This window comes from Gallus gallus, chromosome 4, assembly GCF_016699485.2.
Source record: "Gallus gallus isolate bGalGal1 chromosome 4, bGalGal1.mat.broiler.GRCg7b, whole genome shotgun sequence".
In the NCBI taxonomy this organism is placed as follows: domain Eukaryota; kingdom Metazoa; phylum Chordata; class Aves; order Galliformes; family Phasianidae; genus Gallus; species Gallus gallus.
In genome coordinates this window covers 85,409,062-85,429,944 of record NC_052535.1, presented here as the reverse complement: position 1 = coordinate 85,429,944, position 20,883 = coordinate 85,409,062, and the positions used below count along the sequence as shown (strand labels likewise).

Here is a 20,883-nt window from a genome sequence, read left to right as displayed (position 1 = left end):
CCTTAGGCTGTGCCAGGGAAGATTCAGTTTGGATGGCAGGAAATACTTCCTCTCCAAGAAAGTGGACAGGCGTGGGAACAGGCTGCCCAAGGACGTGGTGTACTCACTGAAAATAGAGGCGTTCCAGAAAGGCTTAGATGTTGTACTGAGAGATGTGGTTTTGTGGGAATATTGGTTATAGTGGAACAGTTGGATTAGATGACCTTGGAGGAGGTAGTTTCCAACCATGGTGATTCTTACGATTCTACAGAAAGGAGAAACTGCTTTGTGTTAAGAGATATATAAACACAGGATCCAGGAAAGGAAGATCCCTGCCCCAGATGATTTGTCACTTCGGAAATGAGAGATGGAGACTCAGGAGCAGAGTGGTTTCATCTGATCACACACAGATGTCTCCATCAGAGCTAAACTTACCTGGGTCCCTCTCCAGCCAATGAAGCATGTCCCTGCTGGGAAGGGATGCACAACAGCCCCTTACTGCTCTCTCTCCACTGACAACAACCTTTCATCTTGTCTTAAAGACATATATTCATTAACAGACTCCCAAAAGCAGCAGAAAGGAGCAATCCCCCCAAAAAGCATCCCCTATGACTCAGCAACATTGCCCTCATCCTGCATGGCACTCACAATCAAACACATCAGAATGGGCAGGGGCAGGGTGTCTCTTTGGTGTATCTTTGTGAGTCACTCCTACACAACAAGTAAAAATCTGAATATGAAGAGGAAAAGGAGTCCTCTGAACAGTGACACAGCACCCACGTTCTGAACACATCACAGGAAGCAGTGGCATCGCGTGGATAAAAAAATCCATTGGTGCGGTGCAGGAACACCTCTGTGCTTAGGAGGCAAACTTCTCAGTTCCTGTTTGGTATCTAAGAATAACCCGTAGTAAACTACTGCTATCAGCAGGGCAGAAGAGGAAAGTAAGATGTCCCCACTACGAAAGGCAAGCGCTCTTCCGGGCTTACCCTGTACTCCACTTGTAGAGGTTCATCTAACACATCTATGAATACGAGATGCTCTGGGTAGGGGACTGTGCTCCACGGCAGGGTGAGAATCCAGTCCCAAGATACATTCAACCTAACGCATTCCTCAATAGGTCCACCTACCATCAAACCACACTGAACCACTAAAAAGAGAAATCTTCCTTCTTTGGTCACAATGCTGCTGCAAGGCAGAAGCAGCTCAATGCAGCACCTCACAAAACACGCTATGACTGCAGCCATCCACAAGGCATGCCCATCACCTTCAGCTCCTGCCCCACGGCCCTCCACCAGGCAGTGATTCCAGGCTCTCCCCAAAGCTCCTGATCCCATTGCAAAGGCAGCATGGATTCAGATTAGCTTGAGGAGAATAAACTGACAACAGACAAAGCCCACACAAGCAGCATAACCCAGATGTCTCAATGGGAGACAGACCATCCACGTTTCCCAAATGGCATTTCAGGACATAGATGCTTGCAATCGTATTGGATAGGTCCAGCAGATTCTCTGGTTATTTTGTTAAGGTGTGCCCTACTTCACGCAGACGTCACAAGGCTCACCGCCTCATACAACCACGAGCATTTGGAGCCACTGGCTGAACACGGCCTTGTTCAACAGCCAACACTGGGCAGCAGTGCTTTGTGGTTTGATGCAGGAGCTGAAGAACAGAGGTCAGGATGGCCAAAAGCATCCTCAGCTTCACAACCACACCTTATTCGTGACATCAGGTTTTGACACTGCCAGCATTTGGGAACAGTTATGGTCAAGCATGAAGTACAGGAAGAGAAAAATGTCATCAGAATTCTCTGACAAACCTACTGAGACTTCACTGAAAATTGCAGGCACTACCATCAAACCAAATAGGTATGTAAGTTACACAAAAACAAGGCCACATATTCCACCAGTTTTATCTTTTTTTGCTCATATTTTAAACATTTTAATAAAAGCACTGAAAATGAAATTGATTCCTTATTTAAATGTTAAGTATATAGTCTATTCTGAAAGGCATGTTCTGAAAGGAACACCTCCTGATCTATTCAGCTGGCCCACATGTTCAGAGGCAGATGTTGGTGGCATAGCAGTAGAAGCAGAACCTTCCCACCAGTATTCCATCACATTTGGTTGCCATGTGACAAACAGCAGCAGAGGGGCAGACTGACAAAACAGCATCCGACACGGAAATGAGCACTCAAGTCCTCCATGCAGAGCAAATGGCACCCATTCATATTCACTCACGTTTGTTGGATGTTTCTGCAGACCAAACAGTGCATGTGAGCAGACTGAGCTGCTGGGAGGAGCATTTCAGCAGTGGCAACAGCAACAACGGTCAGCTTTGCTCGTGCCTAACAATGCTCCTCATCACTCAGCACGACCCAGGGAAGCAAAAACGATGCACACCCGTGGACTCACAGATAAACACCTCAGGAGCGAAAAAGAAGGAGAAATAACAAACAAACAGGATAAGCAAGAAATACCAAAAGAGGAAACAAATAAGGCCAGGCTAGGGAAACAGTTGCTAATTCATGTGCAAAGCTACAGGAAGTCCAAACCACTACCAATGGGTGAGTGGTCACCTGGAGGCAGCAGCAAGGGCCCTGAGTGCTGAAGCACACAAGGGTTATTTGGCAGGGCGGAAGTCCTTGTGGGTGGAGAAGAAAGTCACAAGATGTAAAACATAAAAGTAAAAAAAAAAACAACCTGCATGGTACTGGGGCATAAGGCCGTCATGATGGGTATCTCACCACAGCCCTCCTGCCTCACACACAGCGGCTTCTGCACGGAAATTACCAAGTACAGTTGCAGAGAACAACTAAAATACGAAAATCAGCTACATGTCCACAGCATACGGAATCAGAGATGAAAAGTGCAGATGGATCAATCTCTAAATGGAATACAATGAAATAAAATCTTGGTCCCAAAATACAACTTCCACTCCGTGTCCACTGAAGGGCACTCGGCCTACTTTTCCATAGTTCAGGTCATGATGCGAGTGCCTAAAATATCTAGGAGACAGCAGTTTGTGGCGTGGGACTTGATCTCAAGCAGGACTACCCTCAGTCTGAATCTCAACTGAAGACACTGCAGCAAAATCCTGAGGGACCATTAAAAAAGACGCTATCGTGATAAACGAGCCCAAGTTCCAGATCACAAATGAAGTGCTGCAGATATCTTTTCACACTCTGCTTCACCTCAGAGGCTGAACACGGACTCTTCACAGAAGAGGGTCCAGATGACATCACATCCTCTCCTATAAGTTACGCTGCCTACAAAGATCAGTGACAAAGATCACCCGCGCTCCACTGCATCGCCCCGAGGACAATGGCCAGGTCTCCTGCACTGCTCCTCCTGCTCAGCCTGGGGCTCTGTGAGTATGGAAGTGGGAAGGATGGAATTCAGGGATGCTCAGTGACTGCGCAGGGAAGCAGGAGTGGTGGGACTGCAGTGTGATACGCAGCAGGAACAGAGCCTGTTCAGACAGGTGTTGTTGGAGGGGATGGGGCAGGGGAGAGAAGAGCCATGATGCAGTTGATAGGGGAAAAAACTCTGGATAAGCTGGGAAATGGCAGCAGCCCCAAGAAGGCATCTGAAGGGCTACTCTGAAGGGCCACATGCATCTTGAGAGCCTGGCGCTCTCAAAGCTTGGTCCCCAGGGACTCCAGCACAGCACACAAGTGTGCTAGATGCCGAGGCCCTCCGTCTGCATTCACCATCACAGCCCAGCTGGCTGAATGCCTGCCACACACCGCACCACGCCAGCAGGGAAGAGCCCTGCCCAAAGGCCCCAGGAGCTCTTCTTGATCAGAACCTGAGCACACACGGCCAACTTCTGCCCGCAGGCTGCAACGTCACCCAGGGACAGAGGAACATGATGGCAGTCAGATTCTTCAACAGGAACATGAAGCACCCCCAGGAAGGACAGCGACTTGAGCTGGAGTGCATGCCTTACGACAGAGGTACAGGTATCTACTGGATCCATCTAGACAAGGATTGGAACCTTCACTTCATTGTTTCCAGTACCCCTGTCTCCAGGAACACCTTCCAAGGGAACAAGAGAACATCTCCACAGTTTGAAGCACTCTGGACAGGAAAAATCTATCTGCTGGTGGTGAAGAACTTCACAACCCAGGATGAGGGGATCTATTTCTGCACAAGCAACATCAACCAGGTGCTGCACTTCAGCTCGGGACAACCCGCCTTCTTCCCAGGTCAGCAACAGCTTCACCCACCTCGCTCACGCCCAGATCCCCTGCCCATGCCTTCTCAATCCAGCCCATCACCCACATTCCCCATGGCCCTGCTTCTTTACCCAAGCCGTCTCATCACACAGGCACTGCTCCTCCTCAGAGAGCCTCCCTGCCCACCAGCTCTGCTCATGGTACCAACCCTGCCCAAACACACAGGAGGTCGTGCAGCCCAGCAGCACCTCCCCATCCCATCAGCACCTCTCAGGGATGAGAGTTACAAAGTGTGCAGCCACCCCAGCCTTTCTCACCTCACATGGACCTCTACATTCTGACAGCCCCCATATGCTTACAGCACCTCAAAAAGAAACTCAGAAATCCCTGTGACTCGCAGGATGTGTTTTATAACAGTGATAACAAAGAGCTCACACATACTGACGGGGCTGATAAGAAATTAGGAGCCCAAATCCTTCTGTTTCCAGGGCTGGGCAGCATGTGAAAGCATCGCTGTTCATAGCAGACCCTATAAAAGTTCTTCCTGTGCCCGCGGCATCCTGGCATGTATACAAGGAAGCTCTTCTGTTGTACCTCTCTGTATTCACTTATTTCTTCTTTCTGGTCGCAACTACAGCAGCACCCACCACCCAGAGCAGCCAGGCCACCAAGGACAACTCACAACAGGGCCTGGATGCAGGTAACCCAGCTGCAGGGAAGCAGGAGCTCTGTCAGCAGTGCTGTCTTGCCTGGACCAGCATGAATTAAGGGCCGTGCCGACTGCAGGCATTTTGGGATGTGAGGACAAAAAATAATGTTCAGCTTTCCCAGAGAGGTGTCACTGAGGGGTGAAACCATCTAAGGAGCTCAGAATTTCTGAGGATGCCGGATAGAAATTCTGAGCCCACAGCCCTCAGGTTTCATTCCGGGGCAACACATAAATGAAAGCAGACCTCATATCAGAGTGTCAGGGCATCACAGTTGAATATGGGCCCTATGAAGTCCCCCCTGTTCTGGTCATAGTTTCATCTATGCCCTGGCAGGATAGGGATAAGGCTGTTCTGTTGTATCTCACTGTTTTCATCCACTTTTCCATCCATCAACAACAGCTGAACACATCACACCCGCAGCCACCATCCAGAGCAGCCAGGTCACCACAAAGGACAACTCACAACAGGGCCAAGATGCAGGTAAACTGCAGGTAAACTGCTGTGGGGATGCAGGGGCTTTGCCAGCAGTGCTGCTTTGATCAAAAGAAGCCAAATTAAAGTCACAGAATCACAGAATGGCCTGGGTTGGAAGGGACATCAGGGATCACGAATCTCCAACCCCCCTGCCAGGCAGGGGTCTGTGCTGACTACAGGCATTTCAGGATGCAGAGAGATGTCTGCAGGTGGGTCTTTCCTCTCTCTCCTTTCTTCCTGCAGGAACAAGCAGCAAGAACACGCTGAATTCCTCCTGTGAAGTTTTCCTATGGGTTCGAGTGGCTGGCACCTGCCTCCTGCTCCTCACTGCCATAACCATCACCATCGTGCTCTGCCAAAGTAAGTCGCACCCTGACACCCTGCAGAGGTTCCTGAAGCCTCACACCACAGAGCACAGCCCGCTCCTCCAGGGGAATGGGCTCTCTGCCTATTGCCCTCACACAGCCATTGCATATCCAGGACACAGGGAATGCTAAAGGACTCCTTTTCATATTTTTAATTAAAACTCTTTTTCATATTTTCATCATCACTAGCTTAAGAAATTTTTATCATCTTCCACACTGACAGACAGGAAATTATAATCAGGCATTAATAATAATTGTAAGCAGAAATTACCAATGAACAAGAAATTACAAACTGCATTGACCCTGCAATCCTGATATCATCATTCCGGGGTTGAAATTGCCTGAATCCAAAACATTACTCAACCATTTATTATGGCTTTTTCACTCTGATCAAGATTACCAGTGAAGAACCATTAGCTGCATTAATTTCTGCAGCAAGCAGCACTAATGCTGAAGCAGAGATTGTTACACAACACCTGCAGTTTCTGCTGAATTTCTGGCTCAACACTGTAATTCAATGAAAGCAATCTACAGTAGTGACACAGATGCAAAGTGGGAGGAGAATCATGGAGGGATATTCATCCTGTAGGGCTGTACGTCAGCATACAGCCACCACAGAGCCTTTAACAGGCTCTGCCTTAAGGCAGAGTTCAATACTCTTCTTCATTGTTGTCAAACCTCTCTTTCAAATGCAAGATTGTAATTTAAGAGTAAATTCAGAAATCTTCATTGATACTTTGTACTCCTCCTTGCTAAACAGATCAAACGTTCCCATGCTAACAGCAGGAAGCATCAGCAGTGCAGTAATGAACACAGCCACGCATCACACACACTCACCACAAGCCTATCCCTTGCAGGACCAAGCTCACCGTAAGCAAGCAGTGCTGCGTCGCTGCTCAGCAGAAGGCACACAGGCGTCCTCCTCAAGCACCGCACGGAGCCCATCAGCAACACACACAGCTGCCCTGATTCAGCGCGGGCATTTGGCTGCTCCTCCTGTGCTGCCCACCAGCACTGCACACCTCCCGCGGCCTGACATGTGCTCCTGCCCCACAATGCTGGGACACACCCAGACCGCGGGGGACAGCGCTGACCCTAAGAAGCCGGGCAGCTCCATTCCACTGTGGAAAAGTGCTGTGCTGGACAGCTGAGCCTTCCACAAGATGACCAATAAACCAATCATATCCAAAACTCAATTCTGGTGCTCCAGTCTGTCAATTCCAAAGTCTTCCAGACAAGCCGGATGTAACTTCTATCTCTTTCATTGCATAGTTTACTTTAACTCATTATTGACCTAGGGGACAGAGAGACTTATAACTTAACATGCTATCCCACTAATGTTGACCAAAACAAAATTCCAACAAGAAGTCCCACACCAAAGGAAGCTGGAAGAAATGAGGATCTAACTCGGGTCCGTGGTAGAAACTCACCCCTTGCTTGTGCAACTGAAATCTGCTCAGCAGGCATAGACAGAATTCATCCATGCTGCTGATCTAAATTACCTCCACAGGCAAAGTTTTTAAGTTAGAGCTTTTCCTGGCAGTGCTCCTTCTGTCCAAAGCTTTTCATAACAGGCTATTTACAACTGCGACAGTCTTAGCTGTTCTTATGTATTACAGTAGAAATAAGAAACTGCTTCTTGCAAAGATATATAAACACAGAACCCAGCAAAAGAAGATCCCTGCCCCAGCGGATTGGTTACATAGGAGACAAGAGACAGAAACTCAGGAGCAGAGTGGTTTCATCTGATCACACACAGATGTCTCCATCAGAGCTAAACTTACCTGGGTCCCTCTCCAGCCAATGAAGCATGTCCCTGCTGGGAAGGGATGCACAACAGCCCCTTACTGCTCTCTCTCTCCACTGACAACAACCTTTCATCTTGTCTTAAAGACAAATATTCATTAACAGACTCACAAAAGCAGCAGAAAGGAGCAATTCCCCCAAAAGCATCCCCTATGACACAGTATAGTCACCAGCATTCTACGTGACATGAAGGGCAATGTCAGAAGATGAAGGGGCTGGGGGTATCTTTGTTGTAGTGATGCCTCACAACCACACTCAGCAAATAACAATCTGAATATGAAAAGCAGCCTTCTGAACAGTGACTCGGGGCCCGGTTCTGAGGACTACACAGCAGGTGGTGGCCTTGTGTGGAAACCAGCTCCATCCTTGAGCCACAAGGACCAAGAGGAAGGGCAACCCTGTGTTGAGGAGGGGAACTTCTGGGTACCTGTTAGGTAGCTGGGAAGAACCCACAGTAGAATCACACTGTCACAGGGAGAAAGGAGGGAAGAAAGCTGTCCAAACAGACAGGCAATAGGCTTTCCTGGGTTATCCGGCAATCCAACTGTAGAAGTTCTCCCAACACATCTCTGAACACGAGATGCTGTTGGTAGGCAACCATGCTTCATGGCAGGGTGAGAATCCAATCCCCAGAAACATGCAAGCAACCCCATTTGCCAACAGCTCCCATTCCTGTCCCATCATTCTGAACCACAGAAATCAGAAATTTTCCCACTCTGGTCACAGTCCTGGTATAAGGCAGAAGCAGATCGCTTCAGCACCTCACAAAACGTGGGACAACGTCAGCCATCCACAAGGCACGCCCATCAGTTCAGCTCCTGACCCCATCGCAAAAGCAGAAAGGATTCTGCTTTGGTTGAGGAGAGTAAACTGACCACACAAAGAGCCAACACAAGCAGCATAACTTACGTGACATGCTGGGAAAAGGATGGAGGCCGAGGAGTCCACGGCTCAAACGTGCTTGATGGGATTTCAAGACAAAGGTTCTTGTTATGCTCTTTAATAGAATGACCCTCTGACCCTCTCTTCTTTTTGAAACACATCTGCACAACTTTATGAAGACATCACATGTCTAACAGCCTCATAATACCTTCTGTTTCACAGATCTCAGCAGGCCTCACTTTGGCTTTCCTCACTCACCACAGTGCTTGGAAGCCCAATGAGATGAGCCAAGTTCCCAGACAATTTCAGCTCATATTCTCACACAACAGAGGTTCCATCAGTCACACATGCAGGGCTTCTTAACATCCAGGGGCTGCTGTTGCAAAGGTAATAGAACAACCATTCACACGTTATCAAAATATAGCAGGAAAGCCAGGAAATCCCCAAAAAAGAAGCAGCAAATAACATCAGCCTGGTGGAACTGTTGTGACTGCAGGTGCAAAGCTGCGGGAAAAAAAAAAATTCTTAGCAATCTCTTAGGTCACTTACAGACAGCAGGCAGACCTCAGAGTATTAAAGCAAGTACAGACGGATGGTTGTTCTTTCCTTTAGAAAGGGCGGAAGTCCCCATGGTTGAAGAAGAAAACCACAAGGATATTAATAAACATATAAACTCGGCATACCACTGGGACATGGGGCTGCCTTGATGCGTGTCATGACACAGAGCTCCTGCCTTGCACACAGCGGCTTCTGCAGACAAACTACAAAAAAGAGATGCAGAGAACCGCTGAGCTGCAGAACTCAGCTACATGTCAGCAATGCATGGACTTGGAGATAAGAGGCAGGCAGATAGATGCTGTAAAACTTTGCCAGCTCATCTATAACATTTAAATTAAACAAAATAAAAAACACAAAGAGATGAAACCTCCCTTATGAAATACAACATGTTGTCTCTGCCATGGCTCTAGTCTGGTCCTTGTTTTCAGCACATCTGTACATGAAGCGAGTGGGAAACATCAGACCGAGCTGATTCACCCAATGTCTAGAAGGACCACTGTGAGTCTGAATCTCAACTGAAGATACTGCAGCAGCAAAATCCATGAGGCACCATAAAAAATAACGCTATCACGATAAATGAGCCCAAGGTCTGCATCACAAATGAAGCGCTGCAGAAATCTTTTCTCACTCTGCTTCACCTCAGAGGCTGAACACGGACTCTTCACAGAAGAGGGTCCTGATGACATCACATCCTCTCCTATAAGTTATGCTGCCTCCAAAGTTCAGTGACAAAGATCACCCGCGCTGCACTGCACCGCCCCGAGGACGATGGCCGGGTCTCCTGCACTGCTCCTCCTGCTCAGCTTTGGGCTCTGTGAGTATCAAAGCGGGAAGGATGGAATTCACAGCTGCTCAGTGACCATGCAGGGAAGCAGGAACGGTGGGACTGCAGGGTGATACGCAGCAGGAACAGAGCCTGTTCAGACAGGTTTTGCTGGAGGGGATGGGGCAGGGGAGAGGAGGCATAAGGCAGTTGTTAGGGGGGGAAAAGCTCTGGAAAAGCTGGGAAATGGCTGCAGCCCCCAGAGACAGCATCCATCTCAAGAGCCCAGCGCTCTCAACACTGAGTCCCCAGGGACTCCAGCACAGCACTCAAGCGTGCTGTACACTGAGGCCCTCCCTCCACATTTGCCCTCACAGCCCAGCTGCCTGCCTGCCACAGACCACACTAGACCAGCAGGGAAGAGCCCTGCCCAAAGGCCCCAGGAGCTCTTCCCGAGCAGCACCTGAGGGGACATGGCTGACTTCTGCCCACAGGCTGCACCAGCACCCAGGCACAGAAGAAGATGATGGAGGCCAGGTTCCTCAACAGAAACATAAAGCACCCCATAGAGGGACAGCGGCTGGAGCTGGAGTGCCTGCATTACGAGAGAAACAGACCCATCTTCTGGATCCGCCTGGACAAGAGTGGGAACCTTCACTTCATTGTCTCCAGCACCCATTCTTATTCCACCACATTGCAAGAGGGTGAGAAAACACCTCCAAACTTTGAGGCATTATGGAGAGGAAACTCCTATCGACTAGTTGTGAAGTCCTTCAGGGCACAGGATCAGGGGATCTATTTCTGCATCAACTACATCAACCCAGTGCTGCACTTCAGCTCGGGACAACCCGCCTTCTTCCCAGGTCAGACACTGCTTCACCCACCTCGCTTACACCAAGCTCCCCGTGCCTTCTCAATCCGGCCCATCGCCCACACTCCCCATGGCCCTGCTTCTTTGCCTAAGCCATCTCATCACATAGGCTCTGCTCCTCCTCATAGAACCTCCCTGTCCACCAGCTCTGTTCGTGGTACAGGCCCTGCCCAAACACACAGGAGGTCGTGCAGCCCAGCAGCACCTCCCCATCCCATCAGCGCCTCTCAGGGATGAGAGTTACAAAGTGCGCAGCCACCCCTGCCTTTCTCACCTCACCTGGACCTCTACATTCTGACAGCCCCCATATGCTTACAGCACCTCAAAAAGAAACTCAGAAATCCCTGTGACTCTCAGGACGTGTTTTATAACAGCGATAACAAACAGCTCACACATACTGACGGGGCTGATAAGAAATTAGGAGCCCAAATCCTTCTGTTTCCAGGGCTGGGCAGCATGTGAAAGCATCGCTGTTTAAAGCAGACCCTATAAAAGTTCTTCCTCTGCCTGCGGCATCCTGGCATGTATACGAGGAAGCTCTTCTGTTGTACCTCTCTGTATTCACTTATTTCTTCTTTCCAGTCACAACTACAGCAGCACCCACTACACCCGCAGCCACCACCCCCAGCAGCCAGGCCACCAAGAAGGACAACTCACTACAGAGTCCGGATGCAGGTAACCCAGCTGCAGGGAAGCAGGAGCTCTGCCAGCAGTGCTGTCTTGCCTGGAACAGCATGAATTAAAAGCTGTGTCGACTGCAGGCATTTTGGGATGTGAGGACAAGAGATAATGTTCATCTTTCTCAGAGACGTGCCAATGAGGGAATGAAACCACCTAAAGAGCTCAGAATTTCTGAGGATGATAGAAAGAAATACTGAGCCCAGAGCCCTCAGGTTTCATGGCCGGGCAGCTCAGCTGTGCAAGTACAACTCATATCAGAGTGTCAGGGCATCACAGTACAAAAAGGGCCCTAATGATTCCACCCCCTTATGATGCCCACAGCTTTATCTAAGTGCTGGCAGGATTGGGAGAAGGCTATTTTGTTGTATCTCACTGTCTTCATCCATTTTTCCATCTACCCACAACAACAGCAGAACACATCACACCCACTGCCATCACACGGAGCAGCCAGGTCACCACAAAGGACAGCCCACAGCAGGGCCGAGATGCAGGTAAACCAGCTGTGGGGATGCAGGGGCTCTGCCAGCAGTGCTGCTTTGATCAGAAGAGGCCAAATTAGTCAGTCAGTCTGTGCTGACTACAGGCATTTCAGCATGCAGGCAGATGACTCCTGGTGCTGGGATTTTCCTCTTTCTTCTCTCTCCTCTCTCCTTTCTTCCTGCAGGAACAAGCAACGAGAACACACTGCATTTCTGCTATGATGGGGTCATCTGGGTTAACCTGGCTGGTGCCTGCCTCCTGCTCCTCACTGCCATAACCATCACCATCACGCACTGCCAAAGTAAGTCCCACCCTGACACCCTGCACAGGTTCCTGGAGCCTCACACCACAGAGCACAGCCCACTCCTCCAGGGGAATGGGCTCTCTGCTTATTGCCCTCACACAGCCATTGCATATCCAGGACACAGGGAATACTGAAGGACCCCTCCTAAGACTCTCTTCCCGATTTTCCGCATCACTAGGCTTAGATTCAGAAAACTTTATCACATTCAACGCTGTCAGACTAGAAACTATTAACAGGCAATGTCATTGTAAACAGAAATTATAAACAGACAAGGAATTACAGACTGCATTGGCTCTGCCATCCTGAAATCTGGTCGAAATTGACAAAATCCAAAACGTTACTCAACAATTTATTTTGGCCTTTTCATGCTGATCTACGTTACCAGTGAAGATCCATTAGCTACATTAATTTCTGCCACAAGCAGCACTAATGCTGAAGCAGAGGCTGTTACACAACATCAGCCTGGGAAGTATGTGCGGACACTGTCTGCATGGGTAGAGAGACGATCTGGAAAGCCAAGGCACAGACAGAGCTGAACATGCCTAGGGGTGTGAAAAATAACAAGGAGGGGTCCTACAGGTACATAGGCACAAGGAGACAGACCTTGAGCACCACTAAGATGATCAGAGGACTGCACCTCCTCTCCTATGAAGAAAGGTTGAGGGAATTCGTCTTGTTTAGCTTGGAGAAAGAAGGCTCTGGGGAGACCGCATTGTATCGTTCCAATAACTGAAGGCAGTATAAACCAGAGGGGATACGCCTGTTTACAAGGGAGGATAGTGATAAGGCAAGGGGAATGGTCATAAACTGAGACAGGGAGGTTTCATTTAGATATTAGGAGGAAGTTTTTCCACACAGAGGGTGATGACACACTGGAACAGGTTGCCCGAGGAGGTTGTGGATGCCCCATCCCTGGAGGCATTCAAGCCAGGCTGCATGTGGCTCCGGGCAGCCTGGTCTGGTGGTTGGCAACCCTGCACATCTCAGGGGGCTTGAAACTAGATGGTCATTGTGGTCCTTTTCAAACCAAGAAACAGAAGCGACAAAGATGCAAAATGGGGAAGAGTATCATAACGGGAGATCGATCCTGAAAGGCTCTATGTCAGCTTACAGCCACCACAGTGACTTTAAAAGACTCTGACCTAAGGCGGAACTCGGTATTCTTCTTCATTGTAGTCAAACCTCCATTTCAAATGCAAGATTGTGATTTAAGAGTAAATTCAGTTTCCTGTTGAAACAAAGCTTGCGATTGGAGAGGAAATTCTGAAACTTTCACTTAATTCTCAGTTCTTCCTTACCAAAGAGATAACATCTTAGAAATGCACACAGGAGATGAATGATCAAAACCAACCATGTCTCACACTCCGTTGTCTCTTGCAGGACCAAGCTCACCGTAAGCAAGCAGTGCTGCATCGCTGCGCAGCAGAAGGCACACAGGCGTCCGCCTCAAGCATCGCACTGATCCCATCAGCAACACACACAACTGCCCTAATGGAGCGTGGGCATCAGGCTGATTCTTCTCTGCCTACCCATCAATCTCACACAAAACTCAGCTCTCAGACCCCAACCCACATCTCACTCCTGAGGTCTTCCCAATTAAACGCTTCTAATCCTTAACGCTCACAGTGTGTTCTTTGGTTTCACTCACAGTTTTCATAGGGGCAGAGGGACTGAACAAGCTACAACCAACATCACTATTGCTTCAAAAAAAAATCCACATGCAATTATGTTGACATATAATTGTCTGTCTGACCAGGGGTCCCTGGTGGGAAAATCTCTCCCAGCTTTTCCAAATGAAATCAACACAGCAAGCATCGAGATCATTCATCTCAAACTCACGTCCTCCTGAGCCCATTCCAAAACCTGTCAGACTCCCTTTTCACCCCACAAGATTTGGTCTATGCTCTCCACAACCACGACCTGTTCATTCATTTTTTGTGAGATATCAATTAAATACAGAACAATTTCACCACAGTAAAAGTGATAATTGACAATAAGCGGTGATGCCTCTGTTTTTAAGGGCAGGAAGAACCTCTACACCTGAAAGCTCATCTCTCTTTCCCAACACTCTCGGTTGCACTAACAGAGATGCTGATGGTTGCTGCTCCGCAATTGAGGAGTCAGCAGGACTTTGTATAAGTGCACCTGAAACATCACAGTCTAACCTTGGCTGACCTTAGTTACCCCATTTTAGAAAGTTTCACAGCAGCTGACCTTACACACCAAAATGCATTCAGGCCCAATCAAATGAGCCCAGGGATAACCACACAGTTTGGGCCCATTTCCTCACAAAACAGCACTTCCATCAGACAGCAGCGCCTGCTTTCGGGCACCCAGGATCAGGGGGCACATTTGCAAAAGAGGAATGCAACAACACATCACAAACAACAGCAGAGCCAGGAAATAACAGAAGACACAAATAACACCAGCCCAGGGAAACTGTCGTTACTGTATGAGCAATGCTGCAGGAAGCCCAGCACTTACCAACAAGTGAGTGAGTGGTCACTTGGAGGCAGCAACAAAGGCTGTGAATGTTGACACATACATTTGTCAGGGTGGAGGACCTGGTGGTTGTAGAATAAGACCACAAACATTCTGCTTTGAAAAAAAGCATGCCACTGGGACATGGGGCTTCTTTGATGGGTTTCACATCACAGACCTGCCTTGCACAAAGCAGCATTTGCAGAACAATTGCAAAGAAGAACAGCGCTGGAGAAGGCAGCTACATGACAGCAATACGTGGACTTGGAAATCAAAACTGCACGTGAGTACATGCTGTAAAACATTCCCACTTCTTGTTTGCTCTGCAAGAAAACAGCATGCCTTCACATCCACACCAGACCACTTCTGCATGAGCAAGTCAAGCTGGAAGAATGTTTGACAGGAAACATAGCCTGAGGCCGGAGTCCACATCATGAAACTTGTCCCATTTTGTGCAGGTCTGGATGGGATGTGAGTGCTCCAAGTGGCTGAAAGACAGTAGTTTGTAATGGATGATTTAATTTCAAGAAGGAATGCTGTCAAATGAAGACATTACAAAAAAGTCCATTAAAAACAATGTTATGACAAAGCACAGCCCAAGTTCTGGATCTCTACTGGAGTTCTTCAGAAACGATACTTTACCATGGATCTTCTCAGAGGAGGGTCCAGATGACATCACATCCTCTCCTATAAGTTACGCTGCCTCTAAAGTTCAGAGAGAAAGATCACCCACGCTCCGCTGCACCACCCCGAGGACGATGGCCAGGTCTCCTGCACTGCTCCTCCTGCTCAGCCTGGGGCTCTGTGAGTATGGAAGCGGGAAGGACAGAATTCAGGGCTGCTCAGGGACTGCACAAGGAAGCAGACGTGGTGGGACTGCAGAGTGATACACAGCAGGAACAGAGCCTGTTCAGACAGGTGTTGCTGGAGGGGATGGGGCGGGGGAGACAGGGGGCAAGAGGCAGTTGTCAGGGTGGGGAATCACCTGGCAAAGAAGCTGGAAAACGGCAGCAGCCTCAAGAAGGCAGCTGGAGTGCTGCTCTGAAGGGCAGCATCCACCTCAAGAGCCCAGCGCTCTCAATGCGGAGTCCCCAGGGACTCCAGCACAGCACCCAAGCGTGCTGGATGCCAAGGCCCTCGCTCCGCATTCACCCTCACAGCTCGGCTGCCTGCCATGCACCACACCACACCACTCTGGTGGGGAAGAGCCCTGCCCAAAGGCCCTGGGAGCTCTTCCCGAGCAGCACCTGAGCACACATGGACAACTTCTGCCCACAGGCTGCACCAGTGCCCAGGGACGGAGGGATGCAGTGGTGGTCAGGTTCCTACACAGGAATACGAATAACCCCCAAGAGGGGCAGCGGCTAGAGATGGAGTGTTCACCTAAGAACATTGACAATGGTGCCTCCTGGATCAGACAGGACAAGGATGGGAAACTTCACTTCATCGTCTACATTTCCATGTTATCCCGTACGACCTACTCAGGGAATGAGAACACATCTCCAAACTTTGAGGCATCACAGAAAGGAAACTCCTATCGGCTAGTCGTGAAGAACTTCAGGGCACAGGACCAGGGGACCTATTTCTGCATCGCCAACATCAACCAGGTGCTGCACTTCAGCTCGGGACAACCCGCCTTCTTCCCAGGTCAGACAATGCTTCACCCACCTCGCTTACACCCAGATCCCCTGCCCGTGCCTTCTCAATTCGGCCCATCGCCCACACTCCCCATGGCCCTGCTTCTTTGCCCAAGCAATCTCATCACACAGGCACTGCTCCTCCACATTCAGCCTCCCTGCCCACCAGCTCCGCTCATGCTACCGGCCCTGCTCAAACACATAGCTGGCTGCACAGCCCAGCGGCACCTCCCCATCCCATCCCATCAGCACCTCACAGGGATGAGAGTTACAAACTATGCAGCTGCTTCCTTCTTCCCAAAGCATCTCAAAAGGAAAATAAAATAATCCCAATTTCTTCCAACAACTTTCCTAATACTGACTACAAAGAGCTCATGCATTTCAAGGGTGCTGATAAGAAATTAGGAACCCACTTCCTCTTTTTGCATGGCTGGGTAGTGTGTCAGAGCATCACAGTTCAAAACAGGCTCTATGAAGCCTCCCCTGTACTGTCCATCTCCAGGCTAGGCTGGGAGAATGCTCTAGTGTTGTCTCTGTATTCATCCATTCTTCCATCCAGTCACAACAGAAGCACCCACCACACCCGCTGCCACCACCCAGAGCCGCCACGTCACCAAGAAGGACACCTCACACCAGAGCCTGCATCCAGGTAACGCAGCACTGAGGAGACAGGGGTTGTCCTAGAAGAATTGCTTTGATGAGAAGAGGCTACATTAAGGTCATTGCTGACCATAATATGCATTTCAGGATGTAGGGAGAACTCTGCAGCTCCAGGGATGAAACTAACTCCATTTTACAATGAGTATCCCAGAGAACGGAGCAAGATTCCTTTTGCAAAGCTGTTCACGAGGAGTGGGACAACATGAAAGGACATGTGTTAGTGATGAGACTCAGAAGGTCAAGCTGATGGCTGGCCTTGGCGATCGTGAAGGTCTGCCCCAGAAAAGATGATTCCATTATTCTAAACCCACGTTTCACCCCACTTAGGGTGACTTAGAAGTCACAAGCATTCCAAATGATGGATCACACCAAAACAAAGGACTGCTTTTTGAACAAACACTGCTTTCAGTCACAGAAGGGGACATGAGAAGTCTTCTGGCTATGTGTCCTCCCTCAGCTCTCCAGCACAATGCCAACACCAGCAGCCCATGGCTGGGGATGTCACCTGCAGACATGCCTGGTTTGCACCGCACTCTCTCGGTGCCCTGTGAAAGCCCTCTCCTCATCTGTAGCTACCGCCAGCCTCGCTTAGAAACTCACAGTTCCCTTTGCTGCAGGACCTCCTGATGGCTCCACCACAGCACGCTGTCACCACAGCTGGCTGGGGCCTTTCCTCTTTCCTTTCTTCCTGCAGGAACAAGCAGCGAGAATACACTGACTATCGGCTGTGATATAGTCATATGGATTAACCTAGCTGGCGCCTGCCTCCTGCTTCTCACTGCCATAACCATCACCATCATGCACTGCCAAAGTAAGTAGCACCCTGACACCCTGCAAATGTTTCTGGAGCCTCACACCACAGAGCACAGCCCGTTCCTTCAGGGCAATGGGCTCTCTCCCTATTGCCCTCACACAGCCATTGTGTATCCAGGATACAGGGGAGGCAGAGGGACCTCTCTTTATAATTCTTTTCCAAACTTTCCTCAACCCCAGGGTTAGCCTCAGAAATCTTTATCACATTCGTCGCTGTCAGACAAGAAATCATAAATGCAGACAAAACTTCCTCTACCAAACTGCATTGGCTATACCATCTTGAACTGGTGTGAGTACCAGAACACAAAATTTTACTGAACCATTTATTTTTGGCTCTTTACGCTGTTTAGAATTACCAGTCAAGATCCATTCGGAGCATTTATTTCTGCAGTAGGCAGAAAAAGGGACGGATTTTTATTCCACACCTGGATTTTCTGCTGAAATTCCTACCTCAACATTTCAATCAGCCAAATGTAGCCTTAGGTAGTCATAAAGATGCCACAGTGGGGAAGGGTATGGATGAGGGAGATGGGTATAGAGCTGCTCTAAGGCAGCACGAAGCCACCAGATCAGGCTCAGGGCCATCCAGAGACTCTTCCTAAAGGCAGAATGAGGAATGGTAGAGTCACAATTTTGGTCTTTCCTCCTTCCGTTAGAAACAAAAGATTGAGATTTAAGAGTATATTCAGAAATCTTCACTGATACTTGGGATTCCTCCTTGCTAAAATGGACAGACGTTCCCATGCTAACAGCAGAAAGCATCAGCAGTGCTGAAATAAACACAGCCACGCGTCACACTCACTCACCACAAGCCCATCCCTTGCAGGACCAAGCTCACCGTAAGCAAGCAGTGCTGCGTCGCTGCTCAGCAGAAGGCACACAGGCGTCCTCCTCAAGCACCGCACAGATCCCATCAGCAACACACACAGCTGCCCTGATGCTGCGCGGGCATTTGGCTGCTCCTCCTGTGCTGCCCACCAGCACTGCACACCTCCCGCGGCCTGACATGTGCTCCTGCCCCACACTGCTGGGACACACCCAGACCGCGGGGGACAGCACTGACCCTAAGAAGCCGGGCAGCTCCGTGCTGCTGTGGAAAAGTGCTGTGTGCTGTGCTGGACAGCTGAGCCTTCCACAAGATGACCAATAAACCAATCATATACGAAACTTAGTTGTGGTGCCCTGGTCTGTCAATTCCCAAGTCTTCACTACAAGCTGGATGTAACTTCTTTTTCTTTCATTGCATAGCTTAGTTTAAATACTTATTGACGTTACTGACATCTCACCAAAGCTTTTCAGAGTAAAATAATTGCCACTGGGACACTCTTACTTGTTCTTAGATGTTACTAAACTAGAAGGATTGGCCTTAGGCTGTGCCAGGGAAGATTCAGTTTGGATGGCAGGAAATACTTCCTCTCCAAGAAAGTGGACAGGCGTGGGAACAGGCTGCCCAAGGACGTGGTGTACTCACTGAAAATAGAGGCGTTCCAGAAAGGCTTAGATGTTGTACTGAGAGATGTGGTTTTGTGGGAATATTGGTTATAGTGGAACAGTTGGATTAGATGACCTTGGAGGAGGTAGTTTCCAACCATGGTGATTCTTACGATTCTACAGAAAGGAGAAACTGCTTTGTGTTAAGAGATATATAAACACAGGATCCAGGAAAGGAAGATCCCTGCCCCAGATGATTTGTCACTTCGGAAATGAGAGATGGAGACTCAGGAGCAGAGTGGTTTCATCTGATCACACACAGATGTCTCCATCAGAGCTAAACTTACCTGGGTCCCTCTCCAGCCAATGAAGCATGTCCCTGCTGGGAAGGGATGCACAACAGCCCCTTACTGCTCTCTCTCCACTGACAACAACCTTTCATCTTGTCTTAAAGACATATATTCATTAACAGACTCCCAAAAGCAGCAGAAAGGAGCAATCCCCCCAAAAAGCATCCCCTATGACTCAGCAACATTGCCCTCATCCTGCATGGCACTCACAATCAAACACATCAGAATGGGCAGGGGCAGGGTGTCTCTTTGGTGTATCTTTGTGAGTCACTCCTACACAACAAGTAAAAATCTGAATATGAAGAGGAAAAGGAGTCCTCTGAACAGTGACACAGCACCCACGTTCTGAACACATCACAGGAAGCAGTGGCATCGCGTGGATAAAAAAATCCATTGGTGCGGTGCAGGAACACCTCTGTGCTTAGGAGGCAAACTTCTCAGTTCCTGTTTGGTATCTAAGAATAACCCGTAGTAAACTACTGCTATCAGCAGGGCAGAAGAGGAAAGTAAGATGTCCCCACTACGAAAGGCAAGCGCTCTTCCGGGCTTACCCTGTACTCCACTTGTAGAGGTTCATCTAACACATCTATGAATACGAGATGCTCTGGGCAGGGGACTGTGCTCCACGGCAGGGTGAGAATCCAGTCCCAAGATACATTCAACCTAACGCATTCCTCAATAGGTCCACCTACCATCAAACCACACTGAACCACTAAAAAGAGAAATCTTCCTACTTTGGTCACAATGCTGCTGCAAGGCAGAAGCAGCTCAATGCAGCACCTCACAAAACACGCTATGACTTCAGCCATCCACAAGGCATGCCCATCACCTTCAGCTCCTGCCCCACGGCCCTCCACCAGGCAGTGATTCCAGGCTCTCCCCGAAGCTCCTGATCCCATTGCAAAGGCAGCGTGGATTCGGATTAGCTTGAGGAGAATAAACTGACAACAGACAAAGCCCACACAAGCAGCATAACCCAGATGTCTCATGAGCCCAGTTCCCTCATCACTTGAGCTCACTTGCTCACAAAACAGCACTTCCATCACTCAGCAGTGCCAGGTTTCTGGCTCCCAGAACAACAACAACAACGCTGGCATAGGAGCCATGCAGGCATGCCCAACCCACAGGCCGCACACTCCCTGGCCCAGGACCCCCAAGGCTGCCCCCCACCCAGCACCATCATGGCAGCGGCTGTGCCCCAGCCATGCAGCCATCGCTCACAGCACAACAGCCGTGCTAGTCAGTGTGTGCAGGGAGAGCAGGGCACAGGGAAGGCGTAAAGCAGTGCCGGCTCCAGGGAGGGCAAACAGGTCTTAGCATTTGGAGTCACTGGCTGAACACGGCCTTGTTCAACAGCCAACACTGGGCAGCAGTGCTTTGTGCTTTGATGCAGGAGCTGAAGAACAGAGGTCAGGATGGCCAAAAGCATCCTCAGCTTCACAACCACACCTTATTCGT

At 49.3% G+C, this 20,883-nt stretch overlaps 3 protein-coding genes across 5 annotated transcripts; all 3 read left to right on the top strand.

Moving 5' to 3' along the window:
• Nucleotides 1–3,261: 3,261 nt before the first annotated feature.
• Nucleotides 3,262–6,904, top strand: LOC107049163 (T-cell surface glycoprotein CD8 alpha chain-like). Of its 3 annotated transcripts, none has more exons than XM_040700413.2 (5): nucleotides 3,262–3,348; nucleotides 3,821–4,189; nucleotides 5,269–5,349; nucleotides 5,587–5,703; nucleotides 6,566–6,904. In XM_040700413.2, the coding sequence occupies exons 1-5, from the start codon at nucleotides 3,303–3,305 to the stop codon at nucleotides 6,580–6,582; spliced, it is 630 nt and encodes a 209-aa protein (XP_040556347.1). In that variant the 5' UTR covers nucleotides 3,262–3,302; the 3' UTR covers nucleotides 6,583–6,904. The 3 variants fall into 3 exon arrangements, with proteins under 3 accessions (XP_040556347.1, XP_046797218.1, XP_046797217.1); XM_046941262.1 differs by having other exon boundaries at nucleotides 6,469–6,898; XM_046941261.1 differs by lacking the exons at nucleotides 5,269–5,349; nucleotides 5,587–5,703; nucleotides 6,566–6,904 and having other exon boundaries at nucleotides 3,821–4,859.
• A 2,777-nt stretch (nucleotides 6,905–9,681) lies between these two features.
• Nucleotides 9,682–13,670, top strand: LOC107049168 (T-cell surface glycoprotein CD8 alpha chain-like). Its single transcript, XM_040700382.2, has 6 exons — nucleotides 9,682–9,768; nucleotides 10,212–10,580; nucleotides 11,171–11,263; nucleotides 11,680–11,760; nucleotides 11,934–12,050; nucleotides 13,434–13,670. The coding sequence occupies exons 1-6, from the start codon at nucleotides 9,723–9,725 to the stop codon at nucleotides 13,448–13,450; spliced, it is 723 nt and encodes a 240-aa protein (XP_040556316.1). The 5' UTR covers nucleotides 9,682–9,722; the 3' UTR covers nucleotides 13,451–13,670.
• A 1,581-nt stretch (nucleotides 13,671–15,251) lies between these two features.
• On the top strand, nucleotides 15,252–18,811 carry LOC107053308 (T-cell surface glycoprotein CD8 alpha chain-like). The gene is made up of 4 exons (XM_040700383.2): nucleotides 15,252–15,338; nucleotides 15,813–16,181; nucleotides 16,731–17,642; nucleotides 18,471–18,811. The coding sequence occupies exons 1-3, from the start codon at nucleotides 15,293–15,295 to the stop codon at nucleotides 16,853–16,855; spliced, it is 540 nt and encodes a 179-aa protein (XP_040556317.2). The 5' UTR covers nucleotides 15,252–15,292; the 3' UTR covers nucleotides 16,856–17,642; nucleotides 18,471–18,811.
• Nucleotides 18,812–20,883: the final 2,072 nt, after the last annotated feature.

Excerpts from the sequence above, each read along its gene's own strand:
- LOC107049163 (XM_046941261.1), top strand. The coding sequence starts at position 3,303 with ATGGCCAGGTCTCCTGCACTGCTCCTCCTGCTCAGCCTGGGGCTCT. Across the intron at positions 3,349-3,820 it reads CCTGCTCAGCCTGGGGCTCT|GCTGCAACGTCACCCAGGGA; the intron begins GTGAGTATGGAA and ends TTCTGCCCGCAG.
- LOC107049168 (XM_040700382.2), top strand. The coding sequence starts at position 9,723 with ATGGCCGGGTCTCCTGCACTGCTCCTCCTGCTCAGCTTTGGGCTCT. Across the intron at positions 10,581-11,170 it reads ACAACCCGCCTTCTTCCCAG|TCACAACTACAGCAGCACCC; the intron begins GTCAGACACTGC and ends TCTTCTTTCCAG. Across the intron at positions 11,264-11,679 it reads ACTACAGAGTCCGGATGCAG|CAGAACACATCACACCCACT; the intron begins GTAACCCAGCTG and ends CCACAACAACAG.
- LOC107053308 (XM_040700383.2), top strand. The coding sequence starts at position 15,293 with ATGGCCAGGTCTCCTGCACTGCTCCTCCTGCTCAGCCTGGGGCTCT. Across the intron at positions 15,339-15,812 it reads CCTGCTCAGCCTGGGGCTCT|GCTGCACCAGTGCCCAGGGA; the intron begins GTGAGTATGGAA and ends TTCTGCCCACAG. Across the intron at positions 16,182-16,730 it reads ACAACCCGCCTTCTTCCCAG|TCACAACAGAAGCACCCACC; the intron begins GTCAGACAATGC and ends TCTTCCATCCAG.